The 17554-nt window shown below is 44.4% G+C and overlaps 1 protein-coding gene across 3 annotated transcripts in view; it reads right to left on the bottom strand.

The window, feature by feature from the left end:
* The window catches only part of LOC120574188 (beta-1,4 N-acetylgalactosaminyltransferase 2-like), a 33169-nt gene extending 15859 nt beyond the window's left edge, over window positions 1–17310 (bottom strand). For 2 of the 3 annotated variants that reach the window (XM_039824407.1, XM_039824408.1), the window contains exons 1-4: window positions 17121–17308; window positions 14764–14894; window positions 7467–7610; window positions 164–270 (exon numbers count right to left, since the gene is read on the bottom strand). In XM_039824407.1, coding sequence (XP_039680341.1) covers window positions 164–270; window positions 7467–7610; window positions 14764–14894; window positions 17121–17123 — 385 coding nt within the window. In that variant the 5' untranslated portion in view covers window positions 17124–17308. Of the gene's footprint in view, window positions 1–163; window positions 271–7466; window positions 7611–14763; window positions 14895–17120 lie in introns of all 3 variants that reach the window. The other variant, XM_039824409.1, reaches the window with a different exon arrangement.
* Window positions 17311–17554: the final 244 nt, after the last annotated feature.

Raw genomic sequence — 17554 nt, 5'->3', positions numbered from 1 at the left:
AGTCTGGTTGGTTAGATACATTTTGGTCCCAACAGATTTAGCTCCCTGATTGCGTTATTTTTCACCGTATTTTTCCATAACCCACCAAAACCAACCCAACATTTTACATCTTGCTATTGCTATGATTAAAAAGTAATTAATTGAAACTTAAAGTGTAGCAAACCTGGTATGGGAGTGGTGGTCAAAGGTCGTACTGTAAAACCCTGGATAGGATACTGCAGAGGAGAGTTTGGCAAAGCAATCAGCAGTCTCGATAATACAGATGTAGTCCTGTGGGGGTGGGATGAAGAGGAGGTAAAGTTATAAAACATAAGTTAAAATGGGTGCTGTGCAAGGCGACGATCCAAAACTAATCAAATATGTATAAGTACGGAGCCCCAGATATGACATCCAGAAAAAAAAAAAAAAAAATATATATATATATATATATATATATATCCATCCATCTTCGTCCGCTTATCCGTATCGGTCGGCGGGGTGCAGCTCCAGCAGGGGACCCCAAACGTCCCTTTTTCCGAGCCACATTAACCAGCTCCGACTGGGGGATCCCGAGGCGTTCCCAGGCCAGGTTGGAGATATAATCCCTCCACCTAGTCCTGGGTCTTCCCCGAGGCCTCCTCCCAGCTGGACGTGCCTGAAACACCTCCCTAGGGAGGCTCCCAAGGGGGCATCCTTACCAGATGCCCGAACCACCTCAACTGGCTCCTTTTGACGCGAAGGAGCAGCGGCTCTACTCCGAGCTCCTCACGGATGACTGAGCTTCTCACCCTATCTCTAAGGGAGACGCCAGCCACCCTCCTGAGGAAACCCATTTCGGCTGCTTGTACCCTGGATCTTGTTCTTTCGGTCATGACCCAGCCTTCATGACCATAGGTGAGGGTAGTAACGAAAACTGACCGGTAGATTGAGAGCTTTGCCTTCTGGCTCAGCTCTCTTTTCGTCACAATGGTGCGATAAATTGAATGTAATACCGCACCCGCTGCACCGATTCTCCGACCAATCTCCCGCTCCATTGTCCCCTCACTCGCGAACAAGACACCAAGGTACTTGAACTCCTTCACTTGGGGTAAGGACTCATTCCCTACCTGGAGAAGGCACTCCATCGGTTTCCTGCTGAGAACCATGGCCTCCGATTTAGAGGTGCTGATCCTCATCCCAACCGCTTCACACTCGGCTGCGAACCGATCCAGTGAGTGCTGAAGGTCACAGGCCGATGATGCCATCAGGACCACATCATCTGCAAAAAGCAGCGATGAGATCCCCAGCCCACCGAACTGCAACCCCTCTCCACCCCGACTACGCCTCGATATCCTGTCCATAAATAATACAAACAGGATTGGTGACAAAGCGCAGCCCTGGCGGAGGCCAACCCTCACCTGAAACGAGTCCGACTTACTGCCGAGAACCCGGACACAGCTCTCGCTTTGGTCGTACAGAGATTGGATGGCCCTGAGAAGGGACCCCCTCACCCCATACTCCCACATACTCCCGCAGCACCTCCCACAGTATCTCCCGGGGGACCCGGTCATACGCCTTCTCCAGATCCACAAAACACATGTAGACTGGTTGGGCATACTCCCAGGCTCCCTCCAGGATCCTTGCGAGAGTAAAGATCTGGTCCGTTGTTCCACGACCAGGACGGAATCCGCATTGTTCCTCCTCAACCTGAGGTTCGACTATCGACCAAACCCTCCTTTCCAGCACCTTGGAGTAGACTTTACTTAGGCTGAGAAGTGTGATACCCCTGTAATTGGCACACACCCTCTGGTCCCCCTTTTTGAAAAGGGGAACCACCACCCCGGTCTGCCACTCCTTAGGCACCGTCCCCGACTTCCACGCAATGTTGAAGAGGCGTGTCAACCAAGACAACCCCTCCACACCCAGAGCCTTAAGCATTTCTGGACGGATCTCATCAATCCCTGGGGCTTTGCCACTGTGGAGTTGTTTAACTACCTCAGCAACTTCCACCAGGGAAATTGACGACAATCCCCCATCATCCTCCAGCTCTGCCTCTACCATAGAGGGCGTATTAGTCGGATTTAGGAGTTCCTCAAAGTGCTTCTTCCACCGCCCTATTACCTCCTCAGTTGAGGTCAACAGCGTCCCATCCTTACTGTACACAGCTTGGATGGTTCCCCGCTTCCCCCTCCTCAGGTGGCGAACGGTTTTCCAGAAGCACCTTGGTGCCGAACGAAAGTCCTTCTCCATGTCTTCTCCGAACTTCTCCCACACCCGCTGCTTTGCCTCTTTCACGGCAGAGGCTGCAGCCCTTTGGGCCCCTCGGTACCTTGCAACTGCCTCCGGAGTCCTCTGGGATAACATATCCCGAAAAGACTTCCCTGACCACCGGTGTCCACCATGGTGTTCGTGGGTTACCGCCCCTTGAGGCACCTAAGACCCTAAGACCACAGCTCCTAGCCGCGGCTTCAGCAATGGAAACTTTGAACATTGTCCACTCGGGTTCAATGCCCCCAGCTTCCACAGGGATGCACGAAAAGCTCCGCCGGAGGTGTGAGTTGAAAGTCTGTCGGACAGGGGCCTCCTCCAGATGTTCCCAATTTACCCGCACTACCCGTTTGGGCTTACCAGGTCTATCCAGAGTCTTCCCCCACCCCCTGACCCAACTCACCACCAGATGGTGATCAGTTGACAGCTCCGCCCCTCTCTTCACCCGAGTGTCCAAAACACACGGCCTCAGATCAGATGAAACGATTATAAAATCGATCATTGATCTTTGGCCTAGGGTGCTCTGGTACCAAGTACACTTATGAGCATCCCTATGTTCGAACATGGTGTTCGTTATAGACAATCCATGACTAGCACAGAAGTCCAACAACAAACAACCACTCTGGTTTAGATCAGGGAGGCCATTCCTCCCAATCACGCCTCTCCATGTGTCTCCATCATTGCCCACGTGTGCGTTGAAGTCCCCCAGCAGAACAATGGAGTCCCCCACTGGAGCCCCATACAGGACTCCACTCAAGGTCTCCAAGAAGGCCGAATACTCCGAACTCTTGTTTGGTGCATATGCACAAACAACAGTCAGAGTTTTCCCCCTCACAACCCGCAGGCGTAGGGAGGCGACCCTCTCGTCCACCGGGGTGAACTCCAACATAGCGGCGCTCAGCCGGGGGCTTGTGAGTATCCCCACACCCGCCCGGCGCCTCACACCCTGGGCAACTCCAGAGAAGAAAAGAGTCCAACCCCTATCCAGGAGTATGGTTCCAGAACCGAGACTGTGTGTAGAGGTAAGCCCCACCAGATCTAACCGGTAGCGCTCCACCTCCCGCACAAGCTCCGGCTCCTTCCCCCACAGAGAGGTGACATTCCACGTCCCCAGAGCCAGCGTCTGCTGCCCGGTTCTGGTCCGTCGAGGCCCCTGACCTTCACTGCCACCCGACCCCAGCGGTTCCTCCCAAAGGTGGTGGGCCCATGGGATGGAGAGGGAGTTGCCACGTTGCTTCTTCGGGCTGTGCCCGACCGGGCTCCATGGCAAACCCGGCCACCAGGCGCTCGCTGACTAGCCCGCCATCTGGGCCTGGCTCCAGACGGGGGCCCCGGGCTTCCTCCGGGCAGGGTAACTTCACCTCTTCCTCGTTGGCTCATAGGGTTTTTGAACCATTCTTTGTCTGGCCCCTCACCTGAGACCACTTTGCCTTGGGAGACCCTACCAGGAGCACACAGCTCCAGACAACACAGCCCTCAGGTTCATAGGGACACACAAACCTCTCCACCACGATAAGGTGATGGTTCCCGGAGAGGTGTATATATATATATATATATATATATATATATATATATATATATATATATAGTGGCCACGAAATACTAATTTGTGGCCACAAAATGCTAATTTGTGGCCACGAAATACTAATTTGTTGCCACAAAATAGTATTTTGGGGATAACGATATAGCCTAACTATAATGCGGGCAGTGCTGCTATTGACTCGTTCTTCCGACCTGACGCTAGTGTGCTAGTGCCAGAGTCTACAGTGTCAGATGATGATTCAGAGTCAGAGGTTTGTGTGGCGAAAAAGGCCCGAACCCACCACTTTCGGGAAGACTGGCTGCGAGAATTCAGCTGGTTGAGGTACTGTAAGGAGATGAACTCCATGAACTGCGAATGTTGCAGTTGCTACCCCAGAACTGCGGGGAACACAAAAGTTTGCCGACAGTGGGGGCACTTTGCAATTCAACACAATACATTAGTTAAACACAATCGTAGCCTCAAGCATAGAGTATGCCGTGACATGTTAATACATGAAAAAGCAACGCCACTGCCGGTTGCTTTTAGAAGACAGGACAGTAAATCAGAGCGCAGATGAGGCAGAGATGATGTTGAAATTTAACACGGCCTACTTCATTGCTAAGGGGGATGTTGCAGTCCATAATCCATTTATGAGTGGTGATCCGCAGCCTAAAGACCGGCGAGAAAAATGCTGCGTAGTGGTAGCCGATAAGGAGTTATCGTACAGATCCACCTGGCCGTGCGACGTTTCTGTCACGGTCCACTTTATTCCTATGGGTGACATCAAGCGACTTTAACGCGCCCGCAAAGCATCCCGGGAAGGCGGCACTGCATTTGAAAAAATGCTGCGCGTCAAAAAGCCGGCCGATGCCCATCTTTATGCAAATTAATCCGTTGAACACGACGCGACTATCCAGTAGAAGTAGACGAAAATCTTTCAAACTGACCTTTGTCGATCTGAAATGAAGACAGATTCAGCAGCTGTATGGCCTATTTCTCGCTTAAAATGTTTTCAAAAACACGTTTCGGTGAACTATTTTCGTAAAATACGAGATCGTATTCTCAACGAGCCGCCATGATGGTCGTTTCGAAATTTGGGAGTAGCCAGACCCACGCGACGCATTCGTCCAATCAGCTGCCGGTCAAGGGCGTGGAGCATCAACCATGGATGTATGACGTTGTGACACCACGCTTCAGTCGTGTCGCAAAAATGGATCTGTACCGTTATCCTCAGCCTAACTAGTTAGCCCTGCCTGGCCATAAGCAAATGGCATGTTACTTTAATTTAGAGTTTGAATACACAGTTACTGATCAAATATATTCATCTCGTCAAAACAAAGCGTGTGTGTGTGTGTGTGTGTGTGTGTGTTTTAAGTGTCATGAGCTCCTCACTCAATTTTCAGTTTAATCACCTTAGATATTGTTGTTATTTCAGTGTTAACAAAAAAAAAAAAGACAGAGAGGAGGGAGGGAGGGAGAGCTTGAACGAGTCAGAGGCAGTAATACATTACACTGACAGTAATAATAGTTCTGAATGTGCATTTGCTCCGCACCATTCAATTAAAAAATGTGACTGTGAACTAAAATAAAACAGCACATTGTAGTTCCTGTATATATTACCAAAGCATTTATCAGTAATACATGGGGGAAATGTGAAATTGTTTATTTCAGGTCGATTAAAGGTGTGCGCCCCTACATTTTCTGCTTGTGCCCCTAAACTTTTCAGTTAGGGGCTACAGTGCTCCCAGTAAAAAAAAAGTTAGTCTAGAGCCCTGAACCACCTCAGGCATAGTAACATAGGTTTATCTGAAAGTAAATAAAATACATTAAGGTACATTTTCTCTGAAATGTAGCTAAACATGTATTTCTTTGTGACTGCATGCACTAGTTACTAGGGGTGTAAGAAAAAAAATCCGATATTTTATTTTGCAATACTGTATCTATTTTCAAAAACACAATATCGATTTTTTTTCACGTTTATGTTGTGTGTAAACCCCCTACCACTAGATGGCTGTGCTAAGATGCACCACTAGTGTCCTTGCCTAACAGTGCCTAGCAGTGCCTGACTTTTTGCTAGAAGCTAACAACGTAGCTATGGATGAACTCTGGCCTACTTTAGCATATAAACATTAGCTCACAAGAACCTGTGAACCACAATCTCAAACTGGCAGTTTGATTTTCTGTGTACTGAATTGTTTACCTAAAGTAAACTTCTTTGACTTTTATGCACGTCATGTCTTTTTTTAAATAATTGTTTTTCTAAAATTATACTTTAAAAAAATCCCAATATATATCGCCTTACGCACAGTATCGAAATATATTGCGATATATGGAATCGTGACCCATGTATCGTGATACGTATCGTATCGCTAGATTCACAGCCCTATGAGTTACATTTGTAATAACCTACCTAAAACCTTACACTAGACCTACATTTAAAACTATTTAAAATAATCAAATTCTACTGTAAGGAAAATATAGAACCAAGTATTTACTGGACCAGCACATTGGGTAAATTGTCAGAATATGTGACCCCACTGTAACTGCTTAATAAAGGAGTTAGACTTCAAAATATTGTTTGGGGTAGTTATGTCATCCCTTCACACTAATCTGGACACATTTTCTTATTTGGAGTCATCACAGAGCCAGTACAACAGAGGTCACCATATCTGACAAGTAGCAGCCGTCAGAATATGTGACCCCACTGTAACTGCTACTGTACTTATAATATATGCTGACCTCTGAGGTACTGGCTCTGTGATGACTATAAATAAGAAATCATGTGTCCAGATTAGTGTGAAGGGATGACATAACTACCCCAAACAATATTTTGAAGTTTGACTCCTTTATTAAACAATTAAAGTGAGGTCACATATTCTGACAATTTACCCAAATGTGCTGGTCCATTAAATATTTAGTTCTTTCTTTTCTTTTCTTTACAGTACAATATGACTATTTTAAGTTTTAAATGTAGATCTAGTGTGAGGTCTTAGGTAGGTTATTACAAATGTAACGCGTGCATGCAGTCACAAAGAAATACATGTTCAGAAACATTTCAGAGAAAATGTACATTAATATATTTTATTTACTTTCAGATAAACATATGTTACTATGCCTGAGGTGGTTAATATGGTCTCCATCGGTTTACTCTCTTCTCCTTAGGAAGCAATAACAAACCGCGAATAATCATACAGCTTGCACCTGTGGATGTAATGTCTTAATGTTTACACCGTTTGGGTAGACACTCTTCTTCGCCCTCCATTGTCTACCAGCTAAAATTAGTATTTCCGTATCGCCACAAATTACTATTTCGTGGCCACAATATATTTTTGGGATGTCATGTCTGGGGCTCCATATATTTGTGCCAACCCGTAATTGTCATGCTTTCAACTATCCTGCCAAATGTCACTTCTGTAGGAGCAAACTAAAAAGCATGAAGCAACGGTAGCACTTTACAATAACCTTGTAAAGTTTTTGTATAAAAAACTAAAACAATGAGTAACACTGGGTATTCATTTCTGTTCTAGGGTATTCATGGGGAAAAACATCTCAAGGTGACAGAAAATCCAAGTAAATAAAATGACAATGATCATGTTTTTAATCAGGATATGGTCTCTCAGTAATGATTGGGGGTACCGTACAATCCTTAATAAATAATGAAATATTTAAATAATGGCATCAATACATGCATTCATGTATCTATCCATCCATCCACTACCTGGCTTTGTGTTGTTGGAGCTCCTTAGCTCGGCGTTTGGCCACCTTCTCATACTGATCCTTGGGGATGTGATCTTTGAGCAGCACTGAGCCGTCTGGACAGGTGCATGGACTAGGTGGGGGAAGATGACTCTGGAGTGAAAACCTGGAAGTGTGGGGGGTGGGGTAATATGGAAGTTCGGAAGGATCACAATTCTGTTCTCTTCTTTGTCATGTTATCACTTAAGAACAAGCACAATGTTCAACATTGCTTTAGGGCAATGCACTGAATCACTGTATCTTAGGCTTAGTCGTACACGTACACAGGTGTTTTTTTTTGTTTAAGCGTAGCTTTTTCTGTGCGTTTTGGTCTTTTGTCGTCACACAAGCTTTTTAGGACACTGTGAACGGAGCTTTTGGAAGAATCCGGCTAGGATAAAGATTTTTAGAAATGCTGTTTTTGTGTTGTCGTGTAAACAAGGTAAAACTGAGTTTTGGGCTCAACGTCAAGATTGTGCACCGTTATCTCCTTTTGTGAGGCGTTTCAAATGGGGCTGTAATGGGAAAAATTACATTTAAGCATAATTCCTTATATTTTTATGTTTTATTTCTACTTTAATTCTCTCACATTATTGAAAGACAGTTTATCTCAGTTTCTGCTTAACTGCTGAGACGTCCAGTCTGGAACATAATGTGAGCACTGTTTGTCTGAACAGATAGGGGCTACAAGGTCACCCTAAAACTATCTCTAGTTTTCCCATGCCAGTTAAGACGTACCGTATTTTCCGCACTATAAGGCGCACCGGATTATAAGGCGCACCTTCAATGAATGGCCTATTTTAGAACTGTTTTCATATATAGGGCGCACCGGATTATAAGGCGCACCTTCAATGAATGGCCTATTTTAGAACTGTTTTCATATATAGGGCGCACCGGATTATAAGGCGCATAGAATAGAAGATACTGTAGTCAAACGTTTGACTGGGGTTGCGTTATGCATCCACTAGATGGAGCTGTGCTAAAGGGAATGTCAACAAAACAGTCAGATAAAGTCAAACTTTATTAAGCGTTCTGACAACTCCGTTCACTCCCTCCTTATAGCATTTAAATCTAAGTTGTCCGAGAAAATGGCGATCGTCTCAACGTGGTCCCTGACATGTTGTCATCGGCTTGTCCGCTTCCATTGGCCATATCAGAGGCAAACCTGAACGGATTGGCTAATATGAGCTACCAATCCAAAGCTTACAAACTAAACTTTATCGAGGTTACAGCGACGCAGTGTCCCGTCAACGGGGCAGTGATCCTTGAGAGGTTGATCCATATATAAGGCGCTCCGGATTATAAGGCGTTTTTTGAGAAAATTAAAGGCTTTTAAGTGCGCCTTATAGTGCGGAAAATACGGTAACTGGGGAGGTAAAAGTCGTACAGGGAGGAGGAGGCGAAATGGCTCCGAGATGTCTGTTGTGTTTTTTCTGATTGTCTTCATGTGTATCAGATTGCCTGTAAGAATTGTAGCATCATAATAATCCAAGTGCGTGTGTGCTGTCACTCTGAAGATGCATATAAGCTTAGTGTTCTTGTTCACTCATTTGAGAAACTGACTCCACACTGGGCTGCGGCCTTTTGTGAAATCATGTTGCTCCTATTTGCAAATATATCTTTAATAAAATACAAAAACCCAACTTGGTTTTAGTCTGTGTTATTTGTTTCAATTTACTAAACCCTGAAAACCTCTTCCCCTGCTGCAAAGGAAACTTCCACTACAGGGCAACATGTCTTGCAATGGCAGACCTAGCCAAAATAGTACTGGTAACTAGGGGGAGCGCTAAGTGGAACAGCTTGATTTGAGAGAGAGAGAGAGAGAGAGAGAGAGAGAGAGAGAGAGAGAGAAGAGAAAACGTTCAATCTCAGAACGGTGCCACTGCTTTGAGATCATAGACTGTAAATATTAAGTCTATGTTTGAGATATGTTTTGTCTCGTTTGGTGGGTGTGTCTCTAGTAGGGATGTAACGGTATGAAAATTTAACCTCACGGTTATAGTGACCAAAATGATCACGTTTTTCGGTATTATCGCGGCCTTTTTAAAAGTGTGGTCAATATGTTCACAAAGTACTGATAGGCCTAAACAAGCTGAAATAGTTTCAAAAACTGTAACAGTGTTTATTATATTACAAAAATATAGGCAAAACCTTATCAAAAGTGCAACTTTTAACATCACCAAGATGGCGCCGCAGAATGGTGACACGGTGTGTTGGTGCGCTCTGTTTTGTTTTGTGTTTTAACTTTGTTTCTTGCGATGGTACCCGTATCTCATTCACCAGTGAAGAGCTTGTGAACTTCAGGGGAACAACACCATCGGACTTATTTCCCACTTTTCTTCTCCCTTCACTGGAAATTTTGGACATTCTGGTCAAAGGTGCGCTCACCTTTGCTCATGCAGCAAAACGCCGGAGGAGAGGGAAACGGGCCGGTGTGCTTGTGCGTCTCCGCCAGCGAGGATTACGCACACCATTACCGGGAATAATCCTCTCTAACGTGCGCTCACTGCCCAACAAACTGGAGGAACTACAACTGCTGTTGTGCTGTTTTGTGCTTCACGGAGACGTGGCTCTGTGGATTAATACCGGACTCTGCGCTGCAGCTGGCAGGCTTCCAACTCTACAGAGCGGACAGAGACTCGGTCCTCTCCGGCAAAACTAAAGGTGGAGGAATCGGTTTCTACATCAATAGCGGTTGGTGCAACGACATGACAGTGATCCAGCAGCATTGTTCTCCTAACCTGGAATATTTCATTATAAACTGTAAGCCTTTTTATTCACCCCGTGAGTTCGCGTCATTCATTCTGATCGGTGTCTACATCTCACCGCAGGACGCGCAGCGCATGCTTGCCGACCAGATTCTGTGCGTGGAGCGGACCAACCCGGAGTCCCTAGTTATTGTCCTTGGTGACTTTAATAAAGGGAACCTCACTCACGAACTCCCTAAATATAGACAGCATATTAAATGCCCGACCAGAGAGGAGAACATTCTGGATCACTGTTACACCACAGTCAGGGATGCTTATCACGCCATCCCCCGTGCTGCACTTGGACACTCTGACCACGTCATGGTCCATCCAGTCCATGCTGGACTGGATGCTGTCTCCCCATCAAGCTTGAAGCACTGCGCTGATCAGCTGTCTCCAGTGTTCACAGACATTTTTAACACCTCACTGGAGACATGTCACGTGCCAGCCTGTTTCAAGACCTCAACCATCATCCCTGTCCCCAAGATGACTTCAGACCCGTCGCCCTGACCTCTGTGGTTATGAAGTCCTTTGAGCGCCTTGTGCTTTCACACCTCAAAGCCATCACCGACCCCCTCCTGGACCCCCTGCAGTTTGCCTACAGAGCCAACAGGTCTGTAGACGATGCAGTAAACCTGGCCCTACACTACATCCTCCGGCACCTGGACTCTGCAGGAACCTACGCCAGGATCCTGTTTTTGGACTTCAGCTCTGCCTTCAACACCATCATCCCGGCTCTGCTCCAGGAGAAGCTCTCCCAGCTTGGTGTGCCTGACTCCACCTGCAGGTGGATCACTGACTTCCTGTCTGACAGGAAGCAGCATGTCAAGCTGGGGAAACACGTCTCCGACTCACAGACCATCAGCACCGGATCCCCTCAGGGCTGTGTTCTTTCGCCTCTGCTCTTCTCCCTGTACACCAACAACTACACCTCCAGTCACAAGTCCGTCAAGCTTCTGAAGTTCGCGGACGACACCTCCCTCATCGGACTCATCTCTGATGGAGACGAGTCCGCCTACAGGTTGGAGGCTGACCACCTGGTGAAGTGGTGCAACCAAAACAATCTAGATCTCAACGCTCTAAAGACAGTGGAGATGGTTGTGGACTTCAGGAAGAACCCAGCCCCACCTGCCCCCATCACCCTCTGTGGCTCCACAATTGACACTGTGGAGTCTTTCCGCTTCCTGGGAACTACCATCTCCCAAGACCTCAAGTGGGAGCTGAACATCAGCTCCCTCGTCAAGAAAGCACAACTTGTGCTTGTGAAGGATGTACTTCCTGCGGCAGCTGAAGAAATTCAACCTGCCAAAGACAATGATGGTGCACTTCTACACAGCCATCATTGAGTCCATCCTCACATCCTCCATCACCATCTGGTACGCTGCTGCCACTGCCAAGGACAAGGGCAGACTGCAGCGTGTCATTCGGTCTGCAGAGAAGGTGATTGGCTGCAATCTGCTGCCGCTCCAGGACCTTTACGCCACCAGGACTCTGAAGCGTGCTGGAAAGATTGTGGCTGACCCCTCCCACCCCAGACACAAACTCTTTGAGCCACTCCCCTCTGGCAGGAGACTGAGGTCCATCAGGACCAAAACCTCACGTCACATGAACAGCTTTTTCCCCTCCGCCACTAGCCTTATTAACAAGGCCTGGAAACCACCCTGACTCTCCACCTGGCTCTTCATGCCACTGTTCTCTCTCTGCTGTAATGCTCTTTGCTCTTTATTTATTTATTTATTTTATTTCTATCTTTATTTTTAATTTAATACATACTGTGTACATATACTTATACTTATATTGTTTATACCTATACTTATATTGTTTAATATTACATTTAGAGAATGTGTGATGTGCACCAACAACACCAAAACAAATTCCTTGTATGTGTTAAAAAACTTGGCAATAGAAACCCTTTCTGATTCTGATTCTGATCAAAAGAACAATGGTTCAGCATGTAAACAGCTTATTTGTCAGGAACAGGTTTAAATTATAGAAATCTAAACATTCAGCCTAAGACATAAAGAAAAATATGTAAACAAATCAAACAAACACCACTAATTATATGCTCGTTTTCTTCATAAATCAAAATTAAAATATTAAACTGTACACATGAACACTTTAAAGTAAAATTAAATGATCACGGTTTTCGGTATTAAAACGGTAATTGTTATCATCAACATTTTTATTACGGTTTACCGTTACACTGGTAATTGTTACATCCCCTTTATTTTAGTTTATTGGCTCCGGTCACAGGTGATACTCAAACAGCAGAGACGTGTCTGTAAACTCGTGGTAATAAAAGGCAGAGTGCTCCATGGGGTCAAAAATCAAGCTGCTCCACTTAGCGCTCCCCCTAGAGGCCTGGAGAAGTTCTGTTGTGTAATCTGGATGCAGCAGGGATCAGGGATTGGTTTAAAATTAGTGCTGCACGATATCGCGATTATTTTGACTGATATTGCGATTGCGATATGATTCTCGACATTGGAGGGAATGATCATTTTTGTATCATTATTCTCATTGAAAAAAAAAAATATATATATATATATATATATAAATACATATATACACACACATATATATATATATATATATATATATATATATATATATATATATATATATATATATATATATATATATATATATATTAGGGCTGTCAAACGATACATTTTTTTTAATCGCAATTAATCGCTGAATCTCTACAGTTAATCGCGATTAATCGCATGTTTTATCACGTGATTAAAATTCTATTAGGTTGCATTTCAGAACTGTTTTTAAGTACATATTAACAATGGAAAGCAATTCTTACCAGTGTATTGATAGTGTATTTTTTTTGATAACTCTGCAAACCCTTGGTGTTCTCTCAATGAGCTTCATGAGGTAGTCACCTGAAATGGTTTTCACTTCACAGGTGTGCTTTGTCAGGGTTAATTAGTGGATTTTTTTTCCCTTATTAATAAAAAAGCAAAGGGTGGCTACTTTGAAGAATCTAAAATTTAAGACATGTTTTCAGTTATTTCACACTTTTTTGTTAAGTACATAATTCCATATGTGTTCATTCATAGTTTTGATGCCTTCAGTGAGAATCTACAATGTAAATAGTCATGAAAATAAAAAGGAAACACACTGGATGAGAAGGTGTGTCCAAACTTTTGGCCTGTACTGTATATAAAATGACTGAAGTGTGATTTTTCGGAGGATCTGTACCAAACAAAGATTTTTTCTTTAGTCTGTGGGATACAATTTGTAGGCCGGGACGTCTCTGCAGCACCACAATACTTTATTTTAGAATGGTTTGACACATATTTTTGCCTTTAACAAATACTGCGCCGCCCCTGTGATTTGGATATTGCACTATAGTTCATAATGCGATTTCGATAAAATTGCGATTAATTGTGCAGCCCTACTTAAAATGAGTCACGTAAAACTAGTAAAATAAGAACATGTGACGTCACAGACTCGCAGACAGTCATTGCCTCACGGACCAAGGTCTGTAAAACTTTGATTACTTTAACAATGACGGTTTGACGTTTAGTTTCACAAGGGACACCTATGAAAGTGCTTAGTGGAAGTTATGGATTTGTTTGTCTTCTTACGCACATTTTTGCTTTGTATACTTGGGCTGTGTCTCAAACCGCCTACTTGCACACTTCAAACACTTAGTTTTAAGTATATAGTGTAGATAACGCAAAAAGTCATTTCCGTGTTTTAACATAAGTGTTCCTTTTGGGACAATACTAACCATCCAAAGTGGGCACTACGGCAGTTAAGTGGTCAGTGCACATTAGCAGTGTACTGACGCAGCCCACTCTCACTCAAAAGCGTACAAATAACACGGGTTTACACCTGTGAAAATACGTGCAACGTGTACGCTAAAGTAAAATTGTGCGTACAGTAGATACGTGGAGCGCTCCAATTACAGTAATGGAAACCGCTGCGTTTATAGTATAAAAGGGACGTGGGACCTCGTAAGGAGGTTGGTTGGGGTGGTGGATGGGTGAAACACAGGACTTTCACCCAGGAGACCGGGATTCGCATCCCGTGTTTGGCGATTTTCAGCATGTGTTTTTTAGTTTTTTGTTAGGCCGTTTATTAGCGTGTTTATGTGGCGCGTTTTTGCGACTTTGTTGTGTTACTAAAGCCTTTCCCTGCATTATTTTTCTAAACCCAACCATATTTATGTTTTTGTGTGTGACGCTGTTCTCGCGATAACACACAACGTGGCGACGCGAGCTGCGTGCATATAAAAACGCACCGGTCTCCCTTACTTCAATTGGAGCGCTCCACGTATGTAATGCACGAAGAATTTTACTTTGGCGTACACATTGCACGGTTGTAAAACCGTGTTATTTGTACGCTTTCGAGTGAGACCGGGTTGACTGACGGAAGTATGCCGAATGAGAAGCAGCCTTGCTGTCAACACAGTTGCTGTTTTCTACAAATTAGGGAAACTAAAGGACAAACTACAAAGCAGCGCACATGCACTCACACACACACACACACTCCTCATTATTCACACACACTGGGCTTTACCTCTTTTGTGTGGTAGGAACCTCTTGTCTTAGCTCTCCGGGACGGTAATAGACTATCACCAAATATAATATCGGCAGGATGATCACACACACAACAGCAGCCCTCTGTAGTGTTCTGGTAATCTCAGCACTCTGAAGAGAAAGACACACACCTTAAGTTTTTGGCTCATAAATCCTGAAATGTACACGGCAAAATCAGAAGTGTTGGATTTTCAGTGTTAGGGTTGAGTGTAAAAATACAGAGCTATTTCAACTCAGGTTTATTGTTATTCAACTACAAAAGAGTTATTCTTCAGAAGGAGTTGGTGTTAATACAGGGAGTCAAATGTCATGTTCTGCAAACAACTCTAGTGTTGATTTTACAATATAGCTAGTGTTCAGCCTGGATGGCAGCCAACCTTAGCCCTGCCCACAACATTTGAGGTCGGGAAGTCCGGTCTGGACTTGATCCGTTGTGGAGCAACTATGCTCGAAACCAGAGCTGTTCGGACCGATCAAATTGTCAGGGCGGGGCTTTATAAAATGACGGACAGATGATGAACCACGTCACCAAAGAGCGCTTGAGTTGAATTCGTTTACAACAAAGATGGCCTCCATCGCGTCTGTTACAGAAGATATCGACAGCGCGTTCGATTTAAAAAGAGGAACGGAGAACCGCGATCCAGGCATTTGTCGATCGGAAAGATGTTTTTTGCCGTCCTTCCTGCGGGATTCGGCAAAAGTTGAATTCATCAGCTGGCCCCGATGGTCGCTAAGAAGAACATCACATACGCCGTTGCTCTGATTGGTTGGAGGTCTATCCAATTGAGTGCAGAGGCATTTTCTTTCCTGGTTCGGTTGAAACATGCCCCATAACCACATCCCAGCGGAGCAGCATCAGACTCCTATTCTGCTGCTCCATTGGGAGCAGTATCGCTCTTAGCATCGTCACTATTTTCCTACCTCAGTGATCCTACTCAAAATATGGATTATGCAAGTTTGTAAATTAATTGCTTATATTACATTTACGAAGGGAGGTTATTCTGAATGTCTCTTCTCTTGCTGTGACCCATCAGTTATTTGTTTTTTGTTTTTTCTACTTGAATTTTACAGAGGCACTACTATGCTGACAGTGGATCTGGCTCTGCAGAGGATAAAGCCAGTCCAGCGCAACACTGTAGTTCAGTCCCAGAGATGCTCAACCACCACTACCTATCAAGATGGTCCAAAGAGAAAGGGGGGGGATCTTCTCTTACCTGATCAGGCGCGCTTTATCTTCAGTGTTAACTACCAAGTATGGAAGGAAAAGGACAATGTTGGCGTTATTTTGTCACTTATTGGGAGCAGTAGGCTAGTTGGAGCCGGTTACCTCCAGGATCTGTGCTAAGCTAGGCTAGCAGTGGGGGCGTCTGACAGAGTTACAACACGCACCGAGATGAGAAGGGTATGTATGGACTTATCTAACTCTGGGGGATACGGTGAATAAGACAAAGTCCCAGTAAGTCGGCGTGTTCCTTTAAATCCTCTACAGTGTTACTGGTATTACATTTTTATACCGCACACTAGTGTTGTGTACACTCAACACTGAGCTGTGTTGACTGGTGTTAAATTTCAACTATTGAGAGAACAATTACTGCAGCAACTCTATCCCAGTGTTAAGCATTTGACACTTTTAAAAGTGTCGTTTCAACTCAAAATAGTGTGGACCAATATAGACACTTTCAAAGTGTTGAATTTAACTGATCTTGCTGTGTTAAGCAACCAAGCTAAATTAATCAAGTCTTTGTGTGACTTTGTCATTGTGTCCAATAATATGTGGGTGTGACACTGAAGCAAACCATAACTGAACCAAACTGTCAATTGATTATTGACATGCTATGCGTGTGGCCATTTCCCATAGACTGGTTAAACAAACTGGTTTCCGTGAATCAGTTATTCATTATTAAATATCAGATTCTATAACACTTCCGTATCCCCACTCTACAAAACACTGACAGTTGAAGCGTATCAAGGACAAAAGCAAAAATGGAACCTGTGTCTGACACTAGGAAATAAAGGCCGCCAAACAATTTACTCCTAACATGTAATTGTGTCTGAATGTTAACATTTTCTTCACATTTAAAATGGATTACATGTAAACAGAAAATAGAGAAAAGAAGAAGAATAAGAAGCAAAAAAACAGTAGGCTAGCATTACAGGATCAAATCAATGAAGAGTTTATGATGCCAGTACTGTGATCACATTTTAAATCACTATGAATGAATGTTAGAAAAACCAGGAGCGGCAGTTACTATTAAAACCACGCAGAAATACAGAGAAAACGTCACCATGAGAACCAGAAACATTGTAGTTTATGTTAAAGAAAGATGGAGTTCTTACCATGTTCTCTTTCTTCAGGCTCTACTTTTAGCTGCTGTACCCGTGGCAATGGTGATTATGACAGATGGCACATAAGAGGTTGACAAACCTGTTTGACCCGCTCTTAAAAAGACACAAGAAACTGCTACCTAACCACACGCAAACAACGCCCACTCCCGGCCCAACAGGTCATGGTCATAGGCAGAGGTAGGTAGGTAGGTAGGTAGGTAGGTGTGTGTTTGTGTGTGTGTGTGTGCGTAGTGTTACGAACCCTCCCTTTTCTGCCTGCTGTTGGCTTCTTTGGCTTTATTGGCTGAGCTGGCAGTTTGGGAGGGCTTGCCAGTTGATTGGTGGACACCTGGGTAGGCCTTAACCAAGACTATTTATACAAGTCATGTCTGATTGTTCTCTGTCTGCATTCTCCTGCTCCTAGGCTCCATATCTCCTGGTTTGGG

The sequence above is a fragment of the Perca fluviatilis genome, chromosome 15 (genome assembly GCF_010015445.1).
Source record: "Perca fluviatilis chromosome 15, GENO_Pfluv_1.0, whole genome shotgun sequence".
Classification (NCBI taxonomy): Eukaryota; Metazoa; Chordata; class Actinopteri; order Perciformes; family Percidae; genus Perca; species Perca fluviatilis.
This window is presented reverse-complemented; position numbering and strand designations above follow the sequence as displayed.